Genomic DNA, 22,738 nt, shown 5'->3' with positions numbered 1-22,738 from the left:
GGCTGTGACGCTTCTGTATTTTTTGTGTCTGATTTTGTAAGCGAGTAGTTTTTAAGTGAGGTGAAACTGGAGTTTCGCTTTTTAAGTGAGGTGGCAAATCAGACTCCTGAAAGAGGTACAGTCATCTGGAAAGGTTTAAAATGACTGATGTAACAATCAGACACAGGGGATTCCTGGAAAACCTTCTGTGCTGCCTGCCACTTGGCACCAAGGGGTCCCTGGGTCACATACATCTTTCCCCCAAACTCCATCTCTGCGCAGGCTCAGCTCCTCTCTCCTGCAAGGAGGGAACTGAAGCCAAGGCCGTGCAATAGCGCTGTCTGCAGTGTCTTGAGAGAGTGCGCGCCAACCTCAGGGCAGACTGCTGGGAACCAGGGCACAAATCCAAACTGGCTGAGAATTCTAGACCTAGATTTCACCAACCAAACATGCAGGGTAACCTCCTCCGGCATCCTAACAGCCTAGCCATGCAGTCCCCTTGGGTACTCCGATCTGTCTCGCAACCCAGGTGAGCCTGCCTTTGAGAGACAGATGGTCTCTTTCACTCAGAATCACAACAGTATTCAGGTTACTCCCAGTCCCACAGGTCCAGGCACCCCAGGTGAACTGCACCTTAGACATCACACCAAAGACAGCGCATGTAGCCAGTCTTATTATATGACAATTTATTAAAAAGGAAATAAGATTTATTTACAAGGCTAAAGAGGGTAAACATACATACACAATGAAGCTACAAAGTTTCAAAAGGTAACAGAAGCATCTATAGCAGACATGGGGACTTTGGCATGACCTGCCACCTGGTCTGTCTGTGTCACACCTACCCCCTCCCTGCCCTTTTCAAACCCACTGGGCTCCAGGAAGGGAGAGAACAGACATTTCTCCTCTTGCTCCTACGTTCCAGGCCCTAGGTGTCCCACGAGGAGTGTAACAGGGGGTCTACTCCCTTGGCAGGTACAGCGCTCTTAAAACTAAAAATGGAAAATTAAAACCAGTTTAAAACATTCATGCTTTTATCCAAAGCAATATCTGGCAACAACAACAAAAAGGAACTGGTGGTGTAAACCTGCAAACTTCAAAATCAATTGGGTTTTCAAAAGACCCCAAAAACTGACCCATAAAAAAAACTTTGTTAAAAAGTTCCTGGGCTGGGGGGGAGGGCAGTGGCGCGGGAATGTAGAACATCCCCCCATAGCTCTATGCCAGACCACCGAATGGGAATGATGAATATTTTTCAAAGATTCCATACATAATTTTCTAGAGTAAAAAGCTTCTGTGGGGGAATTTCAGGGCAGCGAAAGCTCAGGCTGGTGCCTTGGCTCAGTTAGGCAGAGCTCCTGGTGCAGCTGAGGTAGGTTAGAAAGGCTGGATTTGAGCCGTTCCACTGGCGGAAAAAGAGATGGCACGGGTGGGGGGACAAGATGTGCAAATAGCATCTCTGGTTTTCACCTAAGTCCACAGTACTCTGCCCAGTGATGCGCAGAGCATTCCCCGATATTCTGGAATTGCTCAGATGTGATCTTGTAAAGAGATCAGTCTGGCTTTTCCGGGACTAATTCCACAGTACTCTCCTTACAAGCCCCCTACCACGGCAGCCTCCTGTGCCTCTGTAAATGCATCGGGTTTGATGCAGATCCAGGGTCTCTCACTGGTACATCGCCAGCTGCTGACCCCATTCACATTGTTCAGATACGCGCAGTCTCCTCCTCCTCCGATCGGAAACCTGCAAGACAGAAGCCAGGGAGCTGGTGTCAGGTAGGAGTTGGACATTTCCCATCAGTCACAGGCAGGGAGAGACGCTCTTGCACAGTGCAGGGAGCTGCTGCACTCACAGCCCCTCACAATTCCCCTTCCTGCACCTGCCACAGGCCCCAGCTAGAAAGGGGGCAGTGGGGCAGCAAGGCCAGGAAAGGTTCGAAGATCAACTGACCTCCATGGAGCATTTATGCCGGGTGGGTATTAACCCAGTTCCTACTCTCTCCCCGCACACACCCAGCTGGGTCTGGATGGGCCCCTGCAGGCCCAACCCACCCAAACTGCCCTGGGCGCAGGTTCCAGGTGACTCTCAGCGTGGCGAGGAGCAGGAGTAATGCCGCACAGAATTGTTGGGTCCAGGGCTCCCTGGACAGTTTACATCAGCTCTCAGGCCAGAGGCCTGTCAGGACAGGCTGTATTGCAGGGGGCGGCTGGAGTGAAATGCCAGCAGCACAAGCCCAGCGGCCATGGGGTGACCCCAGCCACGCACACAGAGCTTCCCGTCAGAGCTGGAGGCCGGCGCTTCCCACCTGGGAACAGGGTGGGATCCAGGTCCACAGGCAAATCCTTCCCCATGGTCCCATCCTGGCTACTCACAGTAGACATGTGCTCGGCTAGGAGGAGGCCCAGCACTATTCTTTGGGCAGGCCGGGATCTCCCTGTCCTCAGGCCACCAGCCTCTGGCTCGGGGTGAGATCTGTCCCAGAGAAGGGAGAGCCCAGCTCACAGCCACCTGAGCAGATGGCTGTGGGTGGCTCCCCCACCAGCATCACCCCAGACGAGCTCTGAGGGGATGGCAATGATGCACCCAGAGCCTTCTGCTGGGGCGGGGGCCCGCAGGGTGGCAGATTTCAGGGTTAACACCCCACTGAGATGCCTGTTTACCCAGTTCCGGTAAATTGGCGTCACATTAGCTATCCTCCAGTCATCGGGTACAGAAGCGGATTTAAATGGTAGGTTACAGACTACAGTGAGTAGTCCTGCAATTTCACATTTGAGTTCCTGGTCCTGGTGACTTGTTACTGTTTAGTTCCTCAATTTGTTCCAAAACCTCCTCTAATGACACCTCAATCTGGGACAGTTCCTCAGATTTGTCACCTAAAAAGGACGGCTCAGGTTTGGGAATCTCCCTCACATGCTCAGCCGTGAAGACTGCTACAAAGAATTCATTTAGTTTCTCTGCAATGGCATGGTGCCAGCTGCGGTGTGGACAGACCCCAAACAGGCCGGCTAACAGATGGGCTCATGATGCAATCACAAAGACAGACTGCTGCCGACACCATGGCATCCTTGCTGGAATATGTGAAAATATCTGACCCGGATCAAACAGGTCATCAACTGACTTGTTTGCTAAGCCTCCTCTGGGCACATTTTCCAGCTTCCCATCAACCGCAAAGGGCTCTTTTAAAAATGCCATTCAGCTGTAAGTACCTAAGACTGGCCACATGGGTCAGACCAATGGCCCATCTAGCCCAGTGTCCTGTCCTCCGATACTGGCCAGCGGTAGGTGCTTCCGAGGGAATGAACAGAACAGGGTCAGTATCAAGTGATCCATCCCATTCACACCCAGCTTCTGGCAGTCAGATATTTATGGACACTCAGAACATGGGGTTGCATCCCTGACAATCCTGGCTGATAGGAACTGGTCGAGCTATCCTCTGTGAACTGATCTACTTCTTGTTTGAACAGAAAAGGAGTACTTGTGGCACCTTGGTTAGTCTCTAAGGTGCCACAAGTACTCCTTTTCTTTTTGCGAATACAGACTAACACGGCTGTTACTCTGAAACCTGTTTGAACAGAGTTATACTATTGGCCTTCACAACATCCCCTGTCAACAAGCTCCAAAGTTTGACTGTGTGTTGTGTGAAGAAATACTTCCTAATAACATCAGCCACACTATCAGAAGCTAGTTCACCTGTACATCCACCAATGTGATATATGCCATCATGTGCCAGCAATGCCCCTCTGCCATGTGCATTGGTCAAACTGGACAGTCTCTACGTAAAAGAATAAATGGACACAAATCAGATGTCAAGAATTATAACATTCATAAACCAGTCGGAGAACACTTCAATCTCTCTGGTCACGCAATCACAGACATGAAGGTCACTATCTTAAAACAAAAAAACTTCAAATCCAGACTCCAGCGAGAAACTGCTGAATTGGAATTCATTTGCAAATTGGATACTATTAATTTAGGCTTAAATAGAGACTGGGAGTGGCTAAGTCATTATGCAAGGTAGCCTATTTCCCCTTGTTTTTTTCTCCCCCCCCCCCCCCCGACATTCTGGTTAAACTTGGATTTATGCTGGAAATGGCCCACCTTGATTATCATGCACATTGTGAGGAGAGTGGTCACTTTGGATGGGCTATTACCAGCAGGAGAGTGAGTTTGTGTGTGGAGGGGCGGAGGGTGAGAAAACCTGGATTTGTGCTGGAAATGGCCCAACTTGATGATCACTTTAGATAAGCTATTACCAGCAGGAGAGTGAAGTGGGAGGAGGTATTGTTTCATGGTCTCTGTGTGTATATAATGTCTTCTGCAGTTTCCACGGTATGCATCCGATGAAGTGAGCTGTAGTTCACGAAAGCTCATGCTCAACTAAATTGGTTAGTCTCTAAGGTGCCACAAGTACTCTTTTTCTTTTTCCTTTTGTTTGTGTCAGACCTGCTGCCTATTCATTTAATTGTGGCAGGTTTCAGAGTAGCAGCCGTGTTAGTCTGTATTCGCAAGGAGAAAAGGAGGACTTGTGGCACCTTAGAGACTAACCAATTTAGTTGAGCAGAAGCTTTCGTGAGCTACAGCTCACTTCATCGGATGCATTCAGTGGAAAATAACAATGAGTAAATTTATATATACACAGAACATGAAAAAATGGGTGTTTAAAACTATTTCTCCCCCCCCACCACCACCACCACTGTTCCTCAGATGCTCTTGTAAACTCCTGGAAATGTGCTGGAAATGGCCCACCTTGATTATCACTTCAAAAGGTTTTCTCTCTCTCCCCCCACCCCACTCCCCTGCTGGTAATAGCTCATCTTAAGTGATCACTCTCCTTACAGTATGCGTGTTAAACACTCATTTTTTCATGTTCTGTGTGTATATAAATTTACTCACTGTTATTTTCCACTGAATGTATCCGATGAAGTGAGCTGTTAAACGTTAAATTTAATTACATTATGGTCACTATTACCAAGCAGTTCAGCTAATTTCCCCACTTGGACCGGACCCTGTGCTCCGCTTATGCCTAAATCAAGAATTGCCCCTTCCCTTGTGGGTGCCAGGATTAGCTGCTCCCACAAGCCGTCATTGATGGTGTCTAAAAATCACTTCTCTGCATTCCATCCAGAGGGGACATGTTCCCAATGATATGGGGATAGCTGAAAACCCCCATTATTATTGGGTTTTCTGCTTTTGTAGCCTCTCTAAACTCCATAAATTTCACAGTCCCCATCCTGGTCAGTAGTATATTCCTGCTGCTAGATTCCTATTCTTCAAGTGTGGAATTTCTATTCTGAGAGATGCTAGGATACAGTTGGATTTGTTTAAGATTTTTACTCTACTTTACTCTATACTTTCCTGGACATGTAGTGTCACTCCCCAGCCAGCGTGACCTACTCTGCCGTTCTTTCAGCGTTGATGGTCCAGGGTCAAACCCTGCTATCGGCTTAGCTGGGGTTTGGTTATTTGATCACACCCACATCCCACTGAAATCCCTCTTGGGATGTCGTCTAGGCTATCTCTACTGTACCTCACTTCTCATGGCAGCCCCAGGCACTCAGCGTTTGTGACTATCAGGCATCTTTAACGCAGATGGCCCCACTAAAGCCAGACAGATCTGAAAGCTTTGGCCAGTCTCCCAGCAGACAACACTTGCTTCCACCCATCACTAATACGCAGAGTACATAGCACTGGCTTGTGCGTCGGCCTGAACTCGCTATCTCAGACGCCAGGGACCCAAAGCCCAGGGAATTCACAGAGGACTTACAGGTTGTTGAATTTGGTGCCATTGGCCCATTTCCAGAGCTGCCCAGGGTCCCTCCAGAGGCCAATCCAGTGGTCAAGTCTGCCTTCATAGCGCAGCAGGAAAGCCTAAAAACAGCAGAGGGAGAGGTGGGGTCAGAGCACAGGCTATGTGCACCAGAGACTCACAGGGATACACTGACGGGCTCTGTTTTCAGGGAACGGCTGCGGATTTTCACCTCCCTCTTGCCCAGCTCTGGGTAATTCAGTATTAACTTTCCCATCCCAAACCCAGCTCCCCCTCACACCAATCCGCCCAGGGCTGGAGCACCTCTTGGGTGCTGCTGGGTCTAAGCTGCCCCAGCACCTCTCTATAGAAGGCCACATTCTGTGTCAAAGCCTCGCCTTACAGAACAGCTGAGCTCCCCTCCCCATCATAGGAGAAGGGGAAGGGGAAGGAAAGAGCCCAGCTGAGCTCAATAAGGGATGCTGGGAAGGGCCAGGGATGAGAGTAGAGCCACCAAATCCTCAGCTAGAAGGGGCCAGGGCTAAGAGGAGCCCCCCCCGCCCCCCCATCCTCATCTGGCTACCCAAGAGCACTGGCTCTTCAAGTCAATCTGGGATCTCAGTACCCCTTTGGCCCCATGCCACCCAGAAGACACTCAAGCCAGCCTAGCCCGAGAGAGGGGCGGTCTCCTTTTGAGAGGGCTGACAGTGAGTGATCCCTGCAGTCAGACACGGACACTAGAGGTGCCCCGGGCCAGCCAGCCAGGCCTGGCATTCAGCAACTGGAAGCTCATTTACTCAGAGCTGCTCCTCGAGCCCAGGTTCTCCTGCAGCAGCTGCTGAGCCAAGACCAGAACGTTGCAATTCGAGCATCTCGCACCATTTCCTGCTCACTGCTGATCTCAGCCAGGGAGGCGCTGAGCGCAGAGCAGTAGGTCAGGCTGCAGGTCCAGTTCCTTTCGGCCTCAGAGAAATAGTAGCATTTCCCTCGGTATCCGCTCCAGCAACGGGCCCTGGTTCAGCTGACGGAAGCTGAGGTCTCCACACTGAGAATGAGACAGCGACACGTGGTGTGAGTGAGACCCGCCACCCGCCAATGAGGAGAACAGGGGGAGATCAGCCCCTCTGCCCCAGGCTTCTGAGACACCTCGAACCAGGGTGGGTACTGAAAGGCCGTGAGGGAGCCAGGAGGACGCTGGGAATCCAGCTCCGGATGGGGGTTATCTGACTCTGGACTCCCTATCTTGGGTTCACATTCAACAGGGATGCAGCTGACAAACCACTCATGCCATGAAGCCCAGGACAGAGAGCTGGGCCCAAGCTCAGCGTTACAACACGAGGTGGGCAGAGAGCTGCAGAGGGAGGGGACAGTTACCAGGGGGCCAGCAGGGGGGCAATAATTAATGGGTAGGAGATTAACTGCAACATGATTTGCCAGGTCTAGTACCCCAAGGAGTTCTGCTAGCCTGGACTGCTGCCCCCACCCCCTGCTCTGCGCTTTGCGTCCCTGGAGAGGCAGGTTGAGATGAAGACGGGAACAAACTCCCTACCCTTCAGGAGACCGAACGCCCGCTGCCCGGCCTGTCCAGCACAGCCAGCCAGGTTCACGGTCACCATAAGCAGCTGCCATCTGCGCTCGCACACGCTGTCTGTGCAGGCGGGGACGTCAATAGCGCGACGAGACCCTGCCCTGCCGTGGTCACCAAGGGGTGGGTTTCACGCTGCGTTAAGGGAGGTGTCCGTACTGCGTTCCACGGCTCCTTTCAGTGACACGCCAGCACCTGCCCAGCACTGGGCATCACCCGGGGATGCAGGAAGGCCAGGCTGGCACCTCAGGGCGACACGCTGCAGGCAGAGGGCCCAGCTCATTGCTGCCCTGCACCGTCAATCACCCCCACTCTCACAGGTATCAGTGACCATGCCTGGGGCCCAACAACAGTGACTTGGACCCAGAGTGCTCAGAGATGGGCTGCGGGGAGCTAATGTCAGTCCCGACACAGAGAGTGCCCAGGTGCAGGGGTCTGGGAGGGAGCAGGAGGAGGGTCTTGGAGGAACATCCCCCAGGAATCCTCTGTCCCAGGGGCAGAAGCCAGACAGGCCAGGAGGAGAGACTGACTGTGGTGGCTCCAGGGGGAATGGGATGTGTGGAGAGGGGGAAGGGAAGGGAATGGTGAGAACTCACCTGCCAGGAGAATGATGAGAACTAAGAACATGGTTGCGAGGCCGACTGGGAGCACAACTGTACGTTTCTTGTAGTTACATTTCCTGCAGTTACGACGAGGGTCTGAAACAGAAAGACCCGTCAGGCAGGGCTGCGAGGACACGTCTCCCCGACGGCACCAGGGCTGGAGCTGCCTTAGAACAGTGGTTCTCACCCACCGGTTCGTGTACCCCTGGGGGTAAGCAGAGGTCTTCCACGGGGCACATCAACTCATCAAGAGATTTGCCTCGTGTTACGACAGGCTACATAAAAAGCACTAAGTCAGTACAAGCTAAAATTTCCTACAGACAATGACTCGTTTATACTGCTCGATAGACTATACACAGAAAGATACAGCGTTGATAGTCCAATTGATCTATTTCAAAATTAAATACGCAACAATCAGAGAGAGTCAGCAATTTTTCAGGAATAGTGGCTGTGGCACGTGTGTATTTTTATGTCCGATTTTGGAAGCAAGTTGTTTTTAAGTGAGATGAAACTTAGGAGAGTGCAAGACAAATCAGCCTCCTGACAGGGCAACAGTCCTCTGGAAAGGCTGAGAACCACTGGACTCGAACATGCACCGTTCTGTTGATTGCTCCCTCCGTCAGACGCTCTGGGAGAGGAGCCCGGAAGGCCAGGCAGGCTGGGGCTGGCCTCTCCTTCCCCTCAGCCCAGTGCCCTCCCCTGGGCACTCCCAGCCAGGCTGCCAGGAGGCCTGGTGAGCTCAGGGGCACAGAGATAAGGACCCGCATGTCCTGGTGGCAGTTGCTCAAACTGCCCCCCCGCACCATCCCCACCCCCATTCTGCCCCCTGCCAAGCGCTGGCTGGGCCCACACTGCCGAGTGCCCTGTTCCCGCACACTGGGGTCTCACACTGGCCATACACAGCAGAAGTGGGGAGAACGAACCAGGCAGAGATGGGCCAGGGCTGTCACAGGGGGTCTGACACACCCAGCCCAGGAGGGCCCTGCACAGCCCCACGGCCACCGCTGTGTGCGCCAGACAGCGGCTGTGAGCCAGGGATCGGTGCCCTGAGAGCCCCTGGGGGTGATCCAGTCCCTGCTGCTCACTGACGTTGCATTGCTGGGCACTGGCTGCTGCCACTGAGAGCCTGGCCCCATGTGGGGCAGCCTCAGTGTCTCTCTCCAGCCTGTTCCCTGGCAGTGACACCCCATTACCTGGCTCCCCTCCAGTCTCCAGGTCTCCACTGCCCTCAACAGGCCACTCCCTCAGCGGCTCTTTGCTCCCAGCAGGTCCAGCTGCTGGCCCCATCGTCTCTCTCAGCGACGCTCAGGCAGCACATGCTGCTGGAGACGCTGGGCTGGGGTCGGCACCTCTCTGTGACTGGGTCCGATTCAGCAGCAGCGAAGCCGAGCTGGGGCGGGGGTCCTGGCCCTGCTTCCCCCCACACCCTGCTCCGGACTCTCCAGCCGATCTGAAAGTCGAGACGGACCCAGCAGCACAGGTCAGTGGGGGGTGGGGCACAATTTGTGGTTTCTCATTCCCTGCCCAGCAGCCCAACCCCCTGCCAGAGGCGGTGCCATAATGATTGAACCCCCTTAAACGCCATCGGCCCCTCCAACCCCAGGGCTTCAGAGACCTGATCTGCTACGGACCCGACCCACCAGGGGAGTGGGGAGAGCCACCAGACACCTAAAACAGGCCCTGCCCCTAGAGGAGAAGGAAGGGGGAAAAATAGAGCCCCCAGCCACCAGCCCAGAGAGAAGAAGAAGGGAAGGGGCGCTCCCCCCCTCCAGAGCCCGGCGAGCAGGAGGAAGAGGACAGAGACGATGGAAGTCGGGGTTCAGGCGGGGGGGGTGTCCAGCCCCTGTCCCCCCCAGTCTCCAGCATGCCCCGCATGTTTCTCACCAGCTCAGCAGCGACCGTCTGCGCCCGGAGCCTCCGCAGCGTCTGTGGGTTTCGACTAGGGCCTTTTAAAGCCTCGTGCTGACTCCGCCCCCCCCCCCACCACACTTTTAGGAAGTGTTGGTTAGCAAAAAAACTCCGGGCTGCGGGGCGGCGGGGGGGGGGGGTGTTCTCCGTCCCCTCCCCCTCTTCCTCTCCCTCTCTCCATTTCCGGGCTAGGGGGATGTCACAGAGTCCCTGGGCGATGCTCTGGAGCTGCTCCCCATGAAGCCAGGCAAGACTCTGGGGAAGTCTCCTCTCTGGGAGCAGCCTGTCTGCAGGACACAGCTCACCCGGCTCCACCTTCCTGGGACTGACCTCGGAGCATTCATGAGTGGGGTCGAGAAAGTGCAGAGGGAAGTGTTGTTTACTCCTTCACGTAACACAAGACCTAGCGGTCACACAATTAAATGACAGGTTTCAGAGTAACAGCCGTGTTAGTCTGTATTCGCAAAAAGAAAAGGAGGACTTGTGGCACCTTAGAGACTAACCAATTTATTTGAGCATGAGCTTTCGTGAGCTACAGCTCACTTCATCGGATGAATGAATAGGCAGCAGGTCTGACACAAACAAAAGGAAGTATTTCTTCATACAACTCACAGTCAACCTGTGGAGCTTGTTGCCAGAGGATCTTGTGAAGGCCAATAGTATAAACTGTCCAGGGAGCCCTGGACCCAGCTGTTCTGTGCGGCGTTACTGCTGCTCCTCGCCACGCTGAGAGTCACCTGGAACCTGCGCCTGGGACGGAGTAGGAACTGGATTAATACCCACCCGGCATAAATGCTCCATGGAGGTCTGTTGATCTTCGAACCTTTCCTGGCCTTGCTGCCCCACTGCCCCCTTTCTCGCTGGGGCCTGTGGCAGGTGCAGGAAGGGGAATCGTGAGGGGCTGTGAGTGCAGCAGCTCCCTGCACTGTGTGAGAGTGTCTCTCCCTGCCTGTGACTGATGGGAAATGTCCAACTCCTACCTGACACCAGCTCCCTGGCTTCTGTCTTGCAGGTTTCCGATCGGAGGAGGAGGAGACTGCGCATATCTGAACTGTCTGAGTGCGGTCAGCAGCTTGCGATGCACCAGTGAGAGACCCTGGATCTGCACCAAACAAGATGCATTTACACAGGCACAGGAGGCTGCCGTGGACGGGGGCTGGTAACAAGAGTATTATAGAATATAGCCCTGGAAAAGCCGGACTGTGATTTCTTGTGACCATCACATCTGAGCAATTCTGGAATATCGGGGAATGCTCTGCGCATCACTGGGCAGAGCACTGTGGACTCAGGTGAAAACCAGAGATGCTATTTGCACATCTTGTCCCCCCACCCGTGCCATCTCTTTTTCTGCCAGTGGAACGGCTCAAATCCAGGCTTTCCTACCCCTCCTCAGCTGCACCAGGAACTCTGCCTGAGCCAAGGCACCAGCCTCAGCTTTCACTGCCCTGACATTCCCCCACGGAAGCTTTTTATTACAGAAAATTATCTATGGAATCTTTTAAAAATATTCCTCATTCCCATTTTATGGTCTGGAATAGAGCTGAGGGGGGATGTTCTCCATCCCCCCCCCCACCCCAGCAACTTTTTAAAAAGATTTTTTTATGGGTCAGTTTTTGGGGTGTTTTGAAAACCCAATTGATTTTGAAGTTTGCAGGTTTACACCACCAGTTCCTGGTTTTTGTTGCCAGATATTGCTTTGGATGAAAGAATGAACGTTTTAAACTAGTTTTAATTTGCCATTTTTTAAGAGCGCAGCACCTGCCAAGGGAGCAGGACTCCTGTTACACTCCTCTTGGAACACCTAGGGCCTGGAACGTAGGAGTAAGAGGAGAAATGTCTGTTCTCTCCCTTCCTGGAGCCCAGTGGGTTTGAAAAGGGCAGGGAGGGGGTAGGTGTGACACGGACAGACCAGGTGGCAGGTCATGCCAAAGTCCCCATGTCTGCTATAGATGCTTCTGTTACACAACTAAGCTACAAAGTTTCAAAAGGTATGTATGTTCACCTGCTTTAGCCTTGTAAATAAATCTTATTTCCTTTTTAATAAATTGTCATATAATAAGACCGGCTACGTGCGCAGTCTTTGGTGTGACGTCTAAGGTGCAGTTCACCTGGGGTGCCTGGGCCTGTGGGACTGGGAGTAACCTGAATACTGTTGTGATTCTGAGTGTGAGAGACCATCTGTCTCTCAAAGGCAGGCTCACCTGGGTTGCGAGACAGATCGGAGTACCCAAGGGGACTGCATGGCTAGTCTGTTAGGATGCCGGAGGAGGTTACCCTGCATGTTTGGTTGGTGAAATCTATGTCTAGAATTCTCAGCCAGTTTGGATTTGTGCCCTGGTTGCCAGCAGTCTGCCCTGAGGTTGGCGCGCACTCTCTCAAGACACTGCAGACAGCGCTATTGCACGGCCTTGGCTTCAGTTCCCTCCTTGCAGGAGAGAGGAGCTGAGCCTGCCCAGAGATGGAGTTTGGGGGAAAGATGTATGTGACCCAGGGACCACTTGGTGCCAAGTGGCAGGCAGCACAGAAGGTTTTCCAGGAATCCCCTGGGTCTGATCTTTACATCAGTCGTTTTAAACCTTTCCAGATGACTGTACCTCTTTCAGGAGCAGTGTAAACAAGTCATGATCTGAAATTTTAGTTTGTACTGACTTCGCTAGTGCTTTTTATGTAGCCTGTTTTAAAACTAGGTAAATATCTGGATGAGTTGATGTATCCCCGGGAAGGTCTCTGCTTATCGCCAGGAGTACATGTACCCTGATTGAGATGCCTGATCATCACAGTGGTCTACAGAATAGTTCACAAAAGCGGGTATGCCAGCTCTGTGTCAAGAGCCAGTCGCCCAATGGTCACCATAATCGGAGCAAGACCTCTGTGCCGATACTATGTAAGGAGCTGTGTCTCTAGACGGACAATGATGCCTTTAACGTCTTGGAGTCAAGTCAGGTCACGGGAGGTGATGTACCCCAGATGCTCCTTTCAGACAGGAGACAACTGAGGTTACCTCCCTGTCTGGCCCTCTGTGTATTGTGTGCCTGATGTTGGATGTCTCTTTGCGCACTGAGCCAGGTGCAAAATTAGATTGCAAAATCCACAAAAAAGGTAAATCTACAGGAAGAAACTTACAGCAGGGGGCTGTGTGTGTGTCCATCTGTGGTGTTTAAGCATAAAGACAAAGGATTGGTCTGATCTCTCTCGGTGTGCAGAGACCTACTGGATCCGTCCCCTCGGAGACAAACTGACAGTACGCATGTCTCAAGAAAGAAGGGTCCGAGGCTGCCTGGCTGTGAAGTGCTGCAAGGATTTCGGGTGAGCTGTACTTGGTTAGACAGGAGAATAACTTGTTAGTTCGGTCTAGGCTCTAGAACACATGTTATGACTTTGTTATATGTAACCATTTGTTTCCAACACTTCCACTTGACTCTTGGCTTTGTTGAACTGAGGCATGATTTCGCTGTGAGCCTATGGCAGCACTGTGTGTTAAGTGGAGCAGTGATCTGAGCTGGACCTGGTAAGCTGGGGCCGAGGATGTTACTGTTCCTTTGGAAACAGTGAATCTGTGAATCCTGCCAGTGCCCAGGGGACCAGGGACTGTTAGCTCCAGACAGATGCTCAGAGGGCTTGAGGGCAGAGTGGGCCTATTGCTACCCTGCAGTGACGGCAGGCCCAGCAGCGAGTGCGTGTGGCCAGTGGAGTTGGGGAGCTGACCCCTGGCAGGCACAGACAAGGCTCCCTCAGGCAAAGGGCAGGTGGTGGCGAGGTGCCTCCCAGCCCTGGGTACCCTGGGAAGCATTGCAGGGTATTAACTTACTGCAGGTTTGGGCAGTTAAAAATTACACCCCAAGGCCCCAGCCCAGTGAGGAGGACCGAGGAGAGGAACTGTGACTGCGCGGGGCACCTGAGTCCCAGCACCTCCCAGAGTTCTGCTCTGCCTAAAGCCCCAGTCCCGCCCCGTGAGAAGGGCTTTACCAAATTCATGACCATGAAAAATGCATCACAGACTGTGAAATCTGGCTTGGCGGGGAGGGGGGGAATATGTCCCAGTACTGCCCCCCTTATGTCTATGCTGCCTTCAGAGCTGAGCGGCCAGAGAGCAGCAGCTGCTGGTCTGGTGCCCAGCTCTGAAGGCAGCGCTGCTGCCAGCAACAGTGCAGAATTGAGGGTGGCATGGTGGGGGAGGGGGAGGGGAAGGGCCGATCTTACGGGTGGGTGCTCTGGGCAACTGCCCCGAGCGCGGTGGTCAGGAGAGAACCCCGCCACCCGCCAGCTCCAGGCCCTTTTAACCTCTGAGTGCTGGACCCTGGAACAGGGGAGGGGCAGGGCTGGGAGCATCCCGGGCAGGGGCTCCTACCGTGTGCCAGGCTCTAGCTGCAAGTTCGGGCTGGGCTGGGGAGGAACCGGACCTCGTCCCCTGCATGGACTGCTCCCAGGGCCAGACCAGAGCCACATCCAGGAACCTCCCCCAGCAGCAGAAAGCTCCGTGGCTGCCGGCCGGGAGCCCAGCTCTGAAGGTAGCACCACTGCCAGGAGCAGTGCCGAAGTCAGGGTCGCAATACCGTGACACCCCTCCCCCAATAGCCCTGAGACCCCCCCCTTGACCCTCTTCTGGGATGGGATCCACACAGTTACAACAGGGTGATATTTCAGATTGAAATAGCTAAAACTGTGAAATTTAAAGGACTTTTAAAAATCTCATGAGCATGAAATTTACCAAACTGGATGGGTGAATTTGGTAGGGCCCTACCCAGGAGACTAAACAGGGGGTACTTCACATTACAGCTACACAAATGTGGATCCTCAGTTGCACTGTTTATATCAGGGCCGCTTCTTACTGGCAGATCCATTTGAGCTCCGCGGCACACGTCTCAGACAGAACCTGGCTGCCTTTTATCCACCCGCAGCTGTTCCCTTCAGCAGAGCCTGAGAAGCTGCAGAGTGAGAGAGAGTCCGTGTCACTGTGGGTCCCTGTTACAAGGAAAGGCCCAGGGGTGAGTCTTTCCTCCCCCTCCCCGTAATGGGAAGCTGGGCTCTGGTGTTGGCCTTCATCTCTAACTTCCCTGCGGAGCGTCAGTCGAGAAGACGTCCCAGGCTGTGAGGTGAGTTATGGCAGTGGCTCTCAACCTTTCCAGACCACTGCACCCCTTTCAGGAGTCTGATTTCTCTTGCGTACCCCAGGTTTCTCCTGACTTAAAAAGGACTTGCTTAGAAAATCCGACATGAAAATACAAATGTTGCCACAGCCACTATTGCTGAAAAATTGCTGACTCATTTGTACCAAATAATTATAAAATAAACCCATTGGAAATAAGTATTGTACTTACATGCCTGTGTGTGGCGTACAGAACAGTATGAACAAGTCAGTGTCTGTCTGAAATTTTAGTTTGCACTGACTTCGCTAGTGCTTTTTATGTAGCCCATTGTAAAACTAGGCCAATATCTAGATGAGTTGACCTACTCCTCGGAAGAGCTCTGTGTGCGCCAGGCATACCTGTACCCCTGCTTGAGACCCACAGAGTTGGGGTTCTGGAGCAAGGACCATACGAGGCTGAATCCCATGGGGTGGGTGACCTGGTACTTGTTCATTGGAAGCACCACCTTGATCTCCTGCATCTCAGCTTTCCTTTGAAAACAAAGTCTGATGGGTGAGAGGAAACCTGCACCGTGCGACCCTGGTAACGGAAGAGCTGCAGGGAGCTGAGGACTTGTCCTGATTAGGGCTGGATTCCCAAAGGGACTTAAGAGGCTAATGGCCACTTCAGGCACCGCTGTCTATTGGAGTGCGAAGTTCCTTGGAGAATTCCACTGGGTGGGAGACTGAGCTGTGAAGCGGGGGGGCGGGCAGGAGCATCTCATAAACCCAAGATTGGAATAACTGAAGTAATGTTCCTTTTGCACAGAGCCTCAGCTCTTTGGAACCTCTGCAAACGCTTTAGCCACGTGTTTAATTCCATCTGTAGGAGTAGCCTTGGATCGCAGTGGGAGGGCTCAGGTGTGTATGTGTTTGCAGGATGGGCGCTCAGGGCAGTCCCTGACGCCAGGGGAAAGGGGATGTGAAGTGCCACTGTCTGGATTTGGGAGCCTGCCTGCACACCGAAGTCACTAGTCGCTGGGTGCATGACTGCAAGGTGCTGGGCTGGGGAAAATCAGCCCTGGGTGGTTATTTCGAGTAGAAAACCAGAGCCACTTCTGGGGTCTTTCAGCTTCTAATGCCCTTTCCCTTCTGCAGCTGGATTTCAGCGTATGATAAAATCCCTCTCAATGCCAATTCAGTGCCATAAATCACTGGACTGGGTGCAGGAATCAGTAGGCGACGTTCTCTTGCCTGGGTTATGCCAGGGCTCAGACTAAATTATTCTTCCCAAAACTTTTAAAAGCTGAGCCCCATCCTCAAGGCAAAGAAACCAATCGTGCCCCTCACCCGTCAGCAATGTGTTAGCGACCCCACCCCCCATTTTCTTGTATACATCTTCAAACCCCACCCTTCCCACCATGGCTAGCCCTTCCCCACGCTTCAGGAGACGCTGGAGTAGATGATCCTAACCGTCCCCTCTAACCTTAAGACCTAAGGGACCCCATGCTGGAGCATTTTAAAAATCCCAGTTCCCAGACTCTGGAACAGGGGCTGCTTTGCCGGGCTCACCTTTCTCCCTCCGTCACGTTGGCCGTTGAGGATAATGAGCCTGGAGATCTCATTCCCGCTGCTCTGAGTGGTGACCATGTGCACACGACCCAACTCAGCTCTTACTGTGTCCCAGGAACGTCTTCATCTTCTGGGATCCTCATGGCAGCAGTGGGATGATTTAATGGACTCCCTTAGTCATGGGGCCTTTCTCTCTCTTTAGTTTCAGAGCCAGCGTCCTGGAATCGTCTCCTGGTGCGTGGAGTGGTGGCAGTGGTGGGGGTGCTAGTCTCACTATACGAATGTGGGTTTTGGAAAAGTAGAGGGAAAGTGTTTGCCTACTCGCGACTCGTCTTCAGGAAGCTGCTGACTCATCCCTCCCAGCAGCCTGGAAGTCTGCAGGATTCACAGAAATCTGAGCTCCCCGCAGTGAGTGACAGGGACAGAGACCAGACCCAGGGAACCAGAAACAGGAATCGATACCCAGCCCTGGAGAATGGGGAAGGAGACCTGCTCATGGAGGACAGACGCTTGACCCAGGAACCCAGAGGAAGGGATCCATTAGGTGGGGACACGGATGTGGCCCAGGAAACTGGAGTAGCATTGCCAATCCTCCGGGATGACCGGGAGTCTGCAAGAATTAAAGATTAATTGTCATGTGATAAAATCTTCAGGAATATGTCCAATTAAAATTGGCAACCCTAACCGGAGTGGGGGGAGGGACCCATTAAATGGAGACAGACTTGGGCTGGGGAACCAGCTAGAAGAGCTGATCCCTCTTACGATGCCCCTCAATGGTGGGGACTAGACTAGGCGAAACTTTTCATCTAAACCTATTTTAGATTCAGCAGTTTGCGAATTCATATCCGGTCTGCTGAATTGTTCACATCCAGACCCTCCCCCGAGTTCTTAAAAAGTCGAAGCATTTAGTTTAGACTCTTTCCAAACAATCCATTTTTATTTTTCAGTTTGGAACAATTTTTTGTTAAAAAATGTCCTTCAGTTTTATTTAAAAAATTCAAAAAGTTAGAACCCTTGAAATGTTCCTGTGTTTTTGGGTTTTTTTTAAAGCTTTTTGGTTCATCAAAAATTTGGAAAAAAATTAGTTTTGTTCAACCTGAAACCAGTTTTTTTCCATCTCTTTTTTTGGAATTGTCAGCGACCAAAAAATTCTGTTTGCCCAGCTCTTGGGGTGGGTGAGGATTTTAGTGGTTATATTGTGGGTCTCTGAGTCTCCTTGTTGCTCAAAGTTTTCTTACTGTAACAAATTTATTTGAGATGAGGGCAAGATGGGCAAAAGCTTCCTAAAAGTGTGGGAGGGCTGCTGTCACCCAAACTGTGGCCCAGCCCCTGTGCCACCCCTTCTCCTCGAAGTCCGGCCCCCTCAAAACGTCCCTTTCCGAGGCCCCCCCTCATGCCGCCTTTCTCCCTGAGCTCCCACTTCACACTGCCCCTTGCCCCCAAAACACCGCCCCCCTCCCGCTCCCTTCTCTCCCCCCTCATACAGTCGCTCACACTTATGGCCAGGAAAAACTGGTGGGCCCTGGTCTCCCCTGTTCCAGCACCCCTGGATGAGAGTGGGAGAGGATGAAGAACTCATTTCAAATATAACTCCCCCCCACCTCAAAAAAGCACAATTTGCCAGCAACAACAAAACGGGCCAGTCACGCTGTGTTGTGTGTTACATTCCCGTCCTGGGGCGGTTTATGTCTTTGAGAATGTGAACCCTGCAGGCCTGGGTGTTTTTCTGCGTAATGTGACCTCAGTGCTCCTGCTGAGAGCCATTGTTTGTAAATGTTTCAGTAGCAGACATATTTATCATTCATGGACAGACAGACATTTATTCATAATTAGAACTGGTCAAAAATAGCAGGGGTGGGGAGGGTCATGAAAATTGAAGAAGAAACCAATTCCCCCCCGCCCCATATTCTTCAAACTTATTTGCAAATGTTTTTAATGATCACATTTTTGTTTAGTTTTGGTGGGAAAACCTCCACATTCTCTCTCAAGTGGGCAGGGAAATCCAAAATGTTTTTTTTAAAAAGGGAACTCTTTTCAAATGATCAATGTAATCCAAAGTGGCATTTTTAGTTCAAAGGTTGCATTGTGAGTGTAAAACTGTTTTGAACCAGCTCTATTACTATATAACAAGATGAGTTTATTTTTCATGATGCATTGTTTGGGACACGTTCCAAGTGGTATTTCAGTTTTTGCACCGCTCTTCTCTTCTTGCGTCTGCCCCTCTCATAAGCTGTGGCCTTAATATTGGCCCTGGAAACACTTTAACGTGCATGTTTAACTTTAATGACTGCTGTGAATAATTCCATTTCAATGGGACAACTCAGAGGTCGGGTTTACGCTACGGCTCTATATCAGTGTAACTACGTCATTTATTTAATTTTCTTTCTTTTATTTGTGAAAGATATTGAGAGGTGAAAGCAGGTAAAATACATGAACAGGTTCGGACAGTCCAAGTTTATCAGTGCAAAGTGACAGCAGAGATGAGGTATCTGCTAGTTTTCCATAAGTCTCTCAGGGTTACCCAGGATAACTTTGGGGAATCTCTCTCTTGCATCTGGAATGTTCCCTGAAAGTGTCCAAACAGCTCAGAGATGCAGAACCATTCCCTGGATCCATTCTTATAGCTGTCTTCCCCACAAAGCAGTCTGGCAAGTGTTCCTGTCAGCTCTTTGTTATCTGCCAAAACACTAGAGTTTTCAGGTGCTGAAGTAGCCCTTTGAATCGTGGTGAAATTATCCTCCCAGCCACCACCAAAATTTGAAATGTTGCCCCTGCGTGAACGGTACCCTACCGTGCTCCCCCAAGAGGAGCTGCATAAACAGGCAACTCTGCAAGTTCTCTTCATGCCTCTGCAAGAGACCCCCACGCCTCTCCATTTCCTTGGCCACATGGATCCTGTCCCCATGTTGGCGGCTAATCCAGAAAAAGGGGGAAAGAGCTCATCACTGCAACCACCTGAGGGATGTGCTGGGGTGAGATCAGCTGGTCAAAGCAGGCAATAGGGACAGAATCGGAGACTTGAAGCTCCTCGAGTGACCTCTGACCTTTCCAGACCTGCCCTTCAATCAGACACAGCCATTGTAAAGTTTAATGTGATAGTAACTAGACCCATTTTAAACCCTTCACCACACAAGACAAAGCCCGTAGGATTCATCATGAACTATTTATTTCTCCTCCCCTGGATTCCTGCAGACACCTTGGAGCTTTCCCTCGTCTCTCCCAGGCTGTGCTCACTTGATTGCAGGAGCTCAGCGGAGGGTCCAGTTTTGCTCTTTCGCTTCCATTCTTCACGCCTTTGGGTGGCTGCATTTGCAACTGAGCAGCCTGATGGAAACACTGAGTCCTCTGTCCAAAGACTCCCTAAGAACAGGGGGAGGTTCGCCTGAACTCTCAGGAGTGGAGGCTTGGCCCATAGGGTAGGGTTACCATATTTGAACTTTCAAAAAAGAGGACACTCTGGGGGCGGGGGGCGGAGTTGTAGCCCTGCCCCCTATATACTCCCTCCCACTTCCTGCCCCCTGACTGCCCCCCACAGAACTGCCAACCCATCCAACCCCTGCAGCTCCTTGTCCTCTGATCGCCCCCCCCCAGGACCCCGCCCTCTATCTAAGCCTTCCTTCTCCCTGTCTCCAACTGCCCCCTCCTTAGACCCCCCCACCCTAACTGCCCCCCTAGAACTTCTCCCCCACCTGTTCCCTGACTGCCCTGCCCCCTATCTGCACCCCCACCCCCTGACAGACCCCTGGGTCTCCCACACCTATCCAACCACTCCCTGCCCCCTGACTGCCCCCGCAGAACCCCCGACCCATCTAACCCCACTGCTCCCTGTCCCTTGTCTCCCCGACCCCACTCTATATGCCCACCCCCTGACAGGCTCCCCCCAGAACCCCCGACCCATCTAACCCCTCCTGCTCCCTGTCCCCTGACTGTCCCTTGGGACCCCATGCCCTTCTCCAGCCCCCCGGCCCCCGTACCCTGCTGCTCAGAGCAGTGTGTCTGAGGTGCGGAGCCAGACACAGTGCCGCGCTCAACCGCAGAGCCCACAGGTCCCCACCCCCTGCCCCCAGAGTGCTGCATTGGGAGGGAAATCCCAGCCCTTTGGAGAGTTTTACAAATTCCTCCCGGAGGGCGATTTAAAACCCAAAAAGCCGGACATGTCCGGGAAACTCCGGACGCATGGTAACCCGACCACAGGGACTCCAGGATTTGCAGCTACTGCCAACTCTATGGTGAATCCTCCAACTCATCACCAACCAGCTCTTCCCCTTTCTGCCAGCCGGCCCCACGGTCTGACCGTCCAGGAGAACAGAAACCCTTTGGGACAGCAGGAGAGTCTCCTCAATGCCGCACTCTGCATGACTTCCCGCAGTCACCGGAAAACACGACTACCCTGCCCCAGGAGTCTCTCAAGGAGCTGCTGGCGCAGTCACTGGGCACCCACTCTTAATGGTCTCGGGCTGTGGCATTGCAGAGGGAGCTGAGCAGACCATCCCTTCTGTGACTTGCTGAATTGCTGCCTGGACAGATTCTCCTCTGCGCTAGAGAGAGTCCCAGAGGAAAAGCAGCTGTGGTGGGGGAGGGGGCAAGACAAGCTCTCCCCCTGAGCCCTTGACTAGCAGGCAAGCAGGACTCTGGGAGCCAAGGGATCGGTGTGTCTTGCTGGGAGAGCAGAGATGGAGAGCAGAAAAGGGCATTGGAGGAATTGTAGAAAAGTCAGTGTCATGGCCGAGTCATGGGCAGCCAGATCTAGTGGTCAGAGGAAGAGTCCACACTCACGAGACAGGAGTCGAGAGTCAGCTGGGTCAGGACACTGGAAGAGCAGAAGCAAAAGACCAAATTGTGTTCAGCACCTCAAGTCAGATGAGTCACCCCGAGTGCGGATGCCAGGAAATCAAGCCTGGGGAGTGGGAGCAGGAACAGCCAACACATGGTCCAGAGGGGGCGGGGAGGAGCTCGGGTGTTCAGGCAGCTTCTTGTTCCTGCTGCTGGTTTAAGGAGGTCCTGGGGGCCGATTAGCTTTTCTGGGACTCTGCCAATAGGAGCCTCAAACGGGGTCTGGACTTCATCAGTCCTAGGTAAGCAGTTTTTCGTAGGCTTCCAGGTGGCGTGCTGGAGGGTGGCTGCTCCCAGGAACCCTGAACACCCGCGTTAATGACCCATGGGTCATGACAGTGACTGATCTCTCCCCGCTCAAACCTCCTGCACGAAACAGTCTCCAGGGTCCCGGACGCATCCTCTGAGAATAAAAAAACACAGTCATGAGGACAAATAGGCTATGGAACAGGAGCCCCCTCTTCGTTGCAACAACCCCAAGTGCCCAGAAGAGTGGACGGTTCTTACCTCCAGGACATGCCTGGAATCTTCCATCTGAGCCTCAATGGGACCCCTGTTTCTTGGTCTGATAGGATGAGATCATCTGTCCCCACTGCTCCCTGCGCTGGGCTGGCTGCAGCAAACATCTGTGTAAGAGGCTGGGCCAGAGAGATGTTACAGTCAGGGTCCAGGCAGCCCAGAAGGAGAACAGAGGGTCTGAAACCACAAGACGAAGCAATCAAAACAGCAGATTCGAGAGAGTGGTTTTGTACCCTACAGGGACATCAAAGAAGGTCTGTTAGGAAAGCTGAGATGTTAGTCTGGAAACTGCTAAGGCAAAGATTGTGACTTGTTAAGATTCAGTTTAAGTCACTACAAAGTATGTTTTGTTTTCTTTGTCTGTTTGAAATTTGTCTCTTTCTCCTGCTTAGTTTCACTTAAATCTCTTCTTTGTTACTGTGCTTCCCAAAGCACCTCAGCATTGTGTGTTTGAGTGAAGTGTGAGTCTCCAGCCTACCCAACAGGCTGAGCTGTGCCCTGTCTCTCTGAAGGTAGCGAAAAATTTCTGAGCGGTGCTGGGCCCAGAGTCCAAGGGCAGTTCACCAGACATCTCCTGTGAAGGCCAAAGAGACCAAAGGAGCAGGAGAGATTCAGGCCCCACTGATCCATGGGAACTTCCCACAGAAGAGGCTACACAGGGCTCCAGACACAGCCAGCAGGATCCCTCCCACAAGCTGGGCCATGTCCTTCCCCTCTCAGCCCCACAGCTTCCTCCCCACCCCAGCCTCAGGAACCCCTCCCACCCCCCTGCTCTCCCCACCCACTCTCCAATACCAGGCTGTTTCCAGAATGGAAGCAGGTGCGTACCAGAGTTCACTCACCGCTAGATGCTGGCCAGGCCTCGTGTCACCACTTTCTAGCTGGGCTAGCAACCCTGCTGATACTCACTCTTGCAGTTTGTTGGCTGGGA

General features: G+C 52.5%; 1 protein-coding gene across 1 annotated transcript; it reads right to left on the bottom strand.

Moving 5' to 3' along the window:
- Window positions 1-739: 739 nt before the first annotated feature.
- LOC144274547 (C-type lectin domain family 2 member D-like) lies at window positions 740-9,883 on the bottom strand. The gene is given in 7 exon segments (XM_077833425.1): window positions 740-1,720; window positions 5,742-5,845; window positions 6,603-6,730; window positions 6,733-6,768; window positions 7,905-8,006; window positions 9,104-9,360; window positions 9,795-9,883. Coding segments are annotated over 6 exon segments (615 nt in total). The 5' UTR covers window positions 9,198-9,360; window positions 9,795-9,883; the 3' UTR covers window positions 740-1,569.
- Between the last annotated feature and the right edge of the window lie 12,855 nt (window positions 9,884-22,738).

The sequence above is a fragment of the Eretmochelys imbricata genome, chromosome 14 (genome assembly GCF_965152235.1).
Source record: "Eretmochelys imbricata isolate rEreImb1 chromosome 14, rEreImb1.hap1, whole genome shotgun sequence".
NCBI lineage: Eukaryota > Metazoa > Chordata > Testudines > Cheloniidae > Eretmochelys > Eretmochelys imbricata.
Note: the sequence above shows the minus strand (reverse complement) of the source record. Positions and strands in the feature narration are given on the sequence as shown.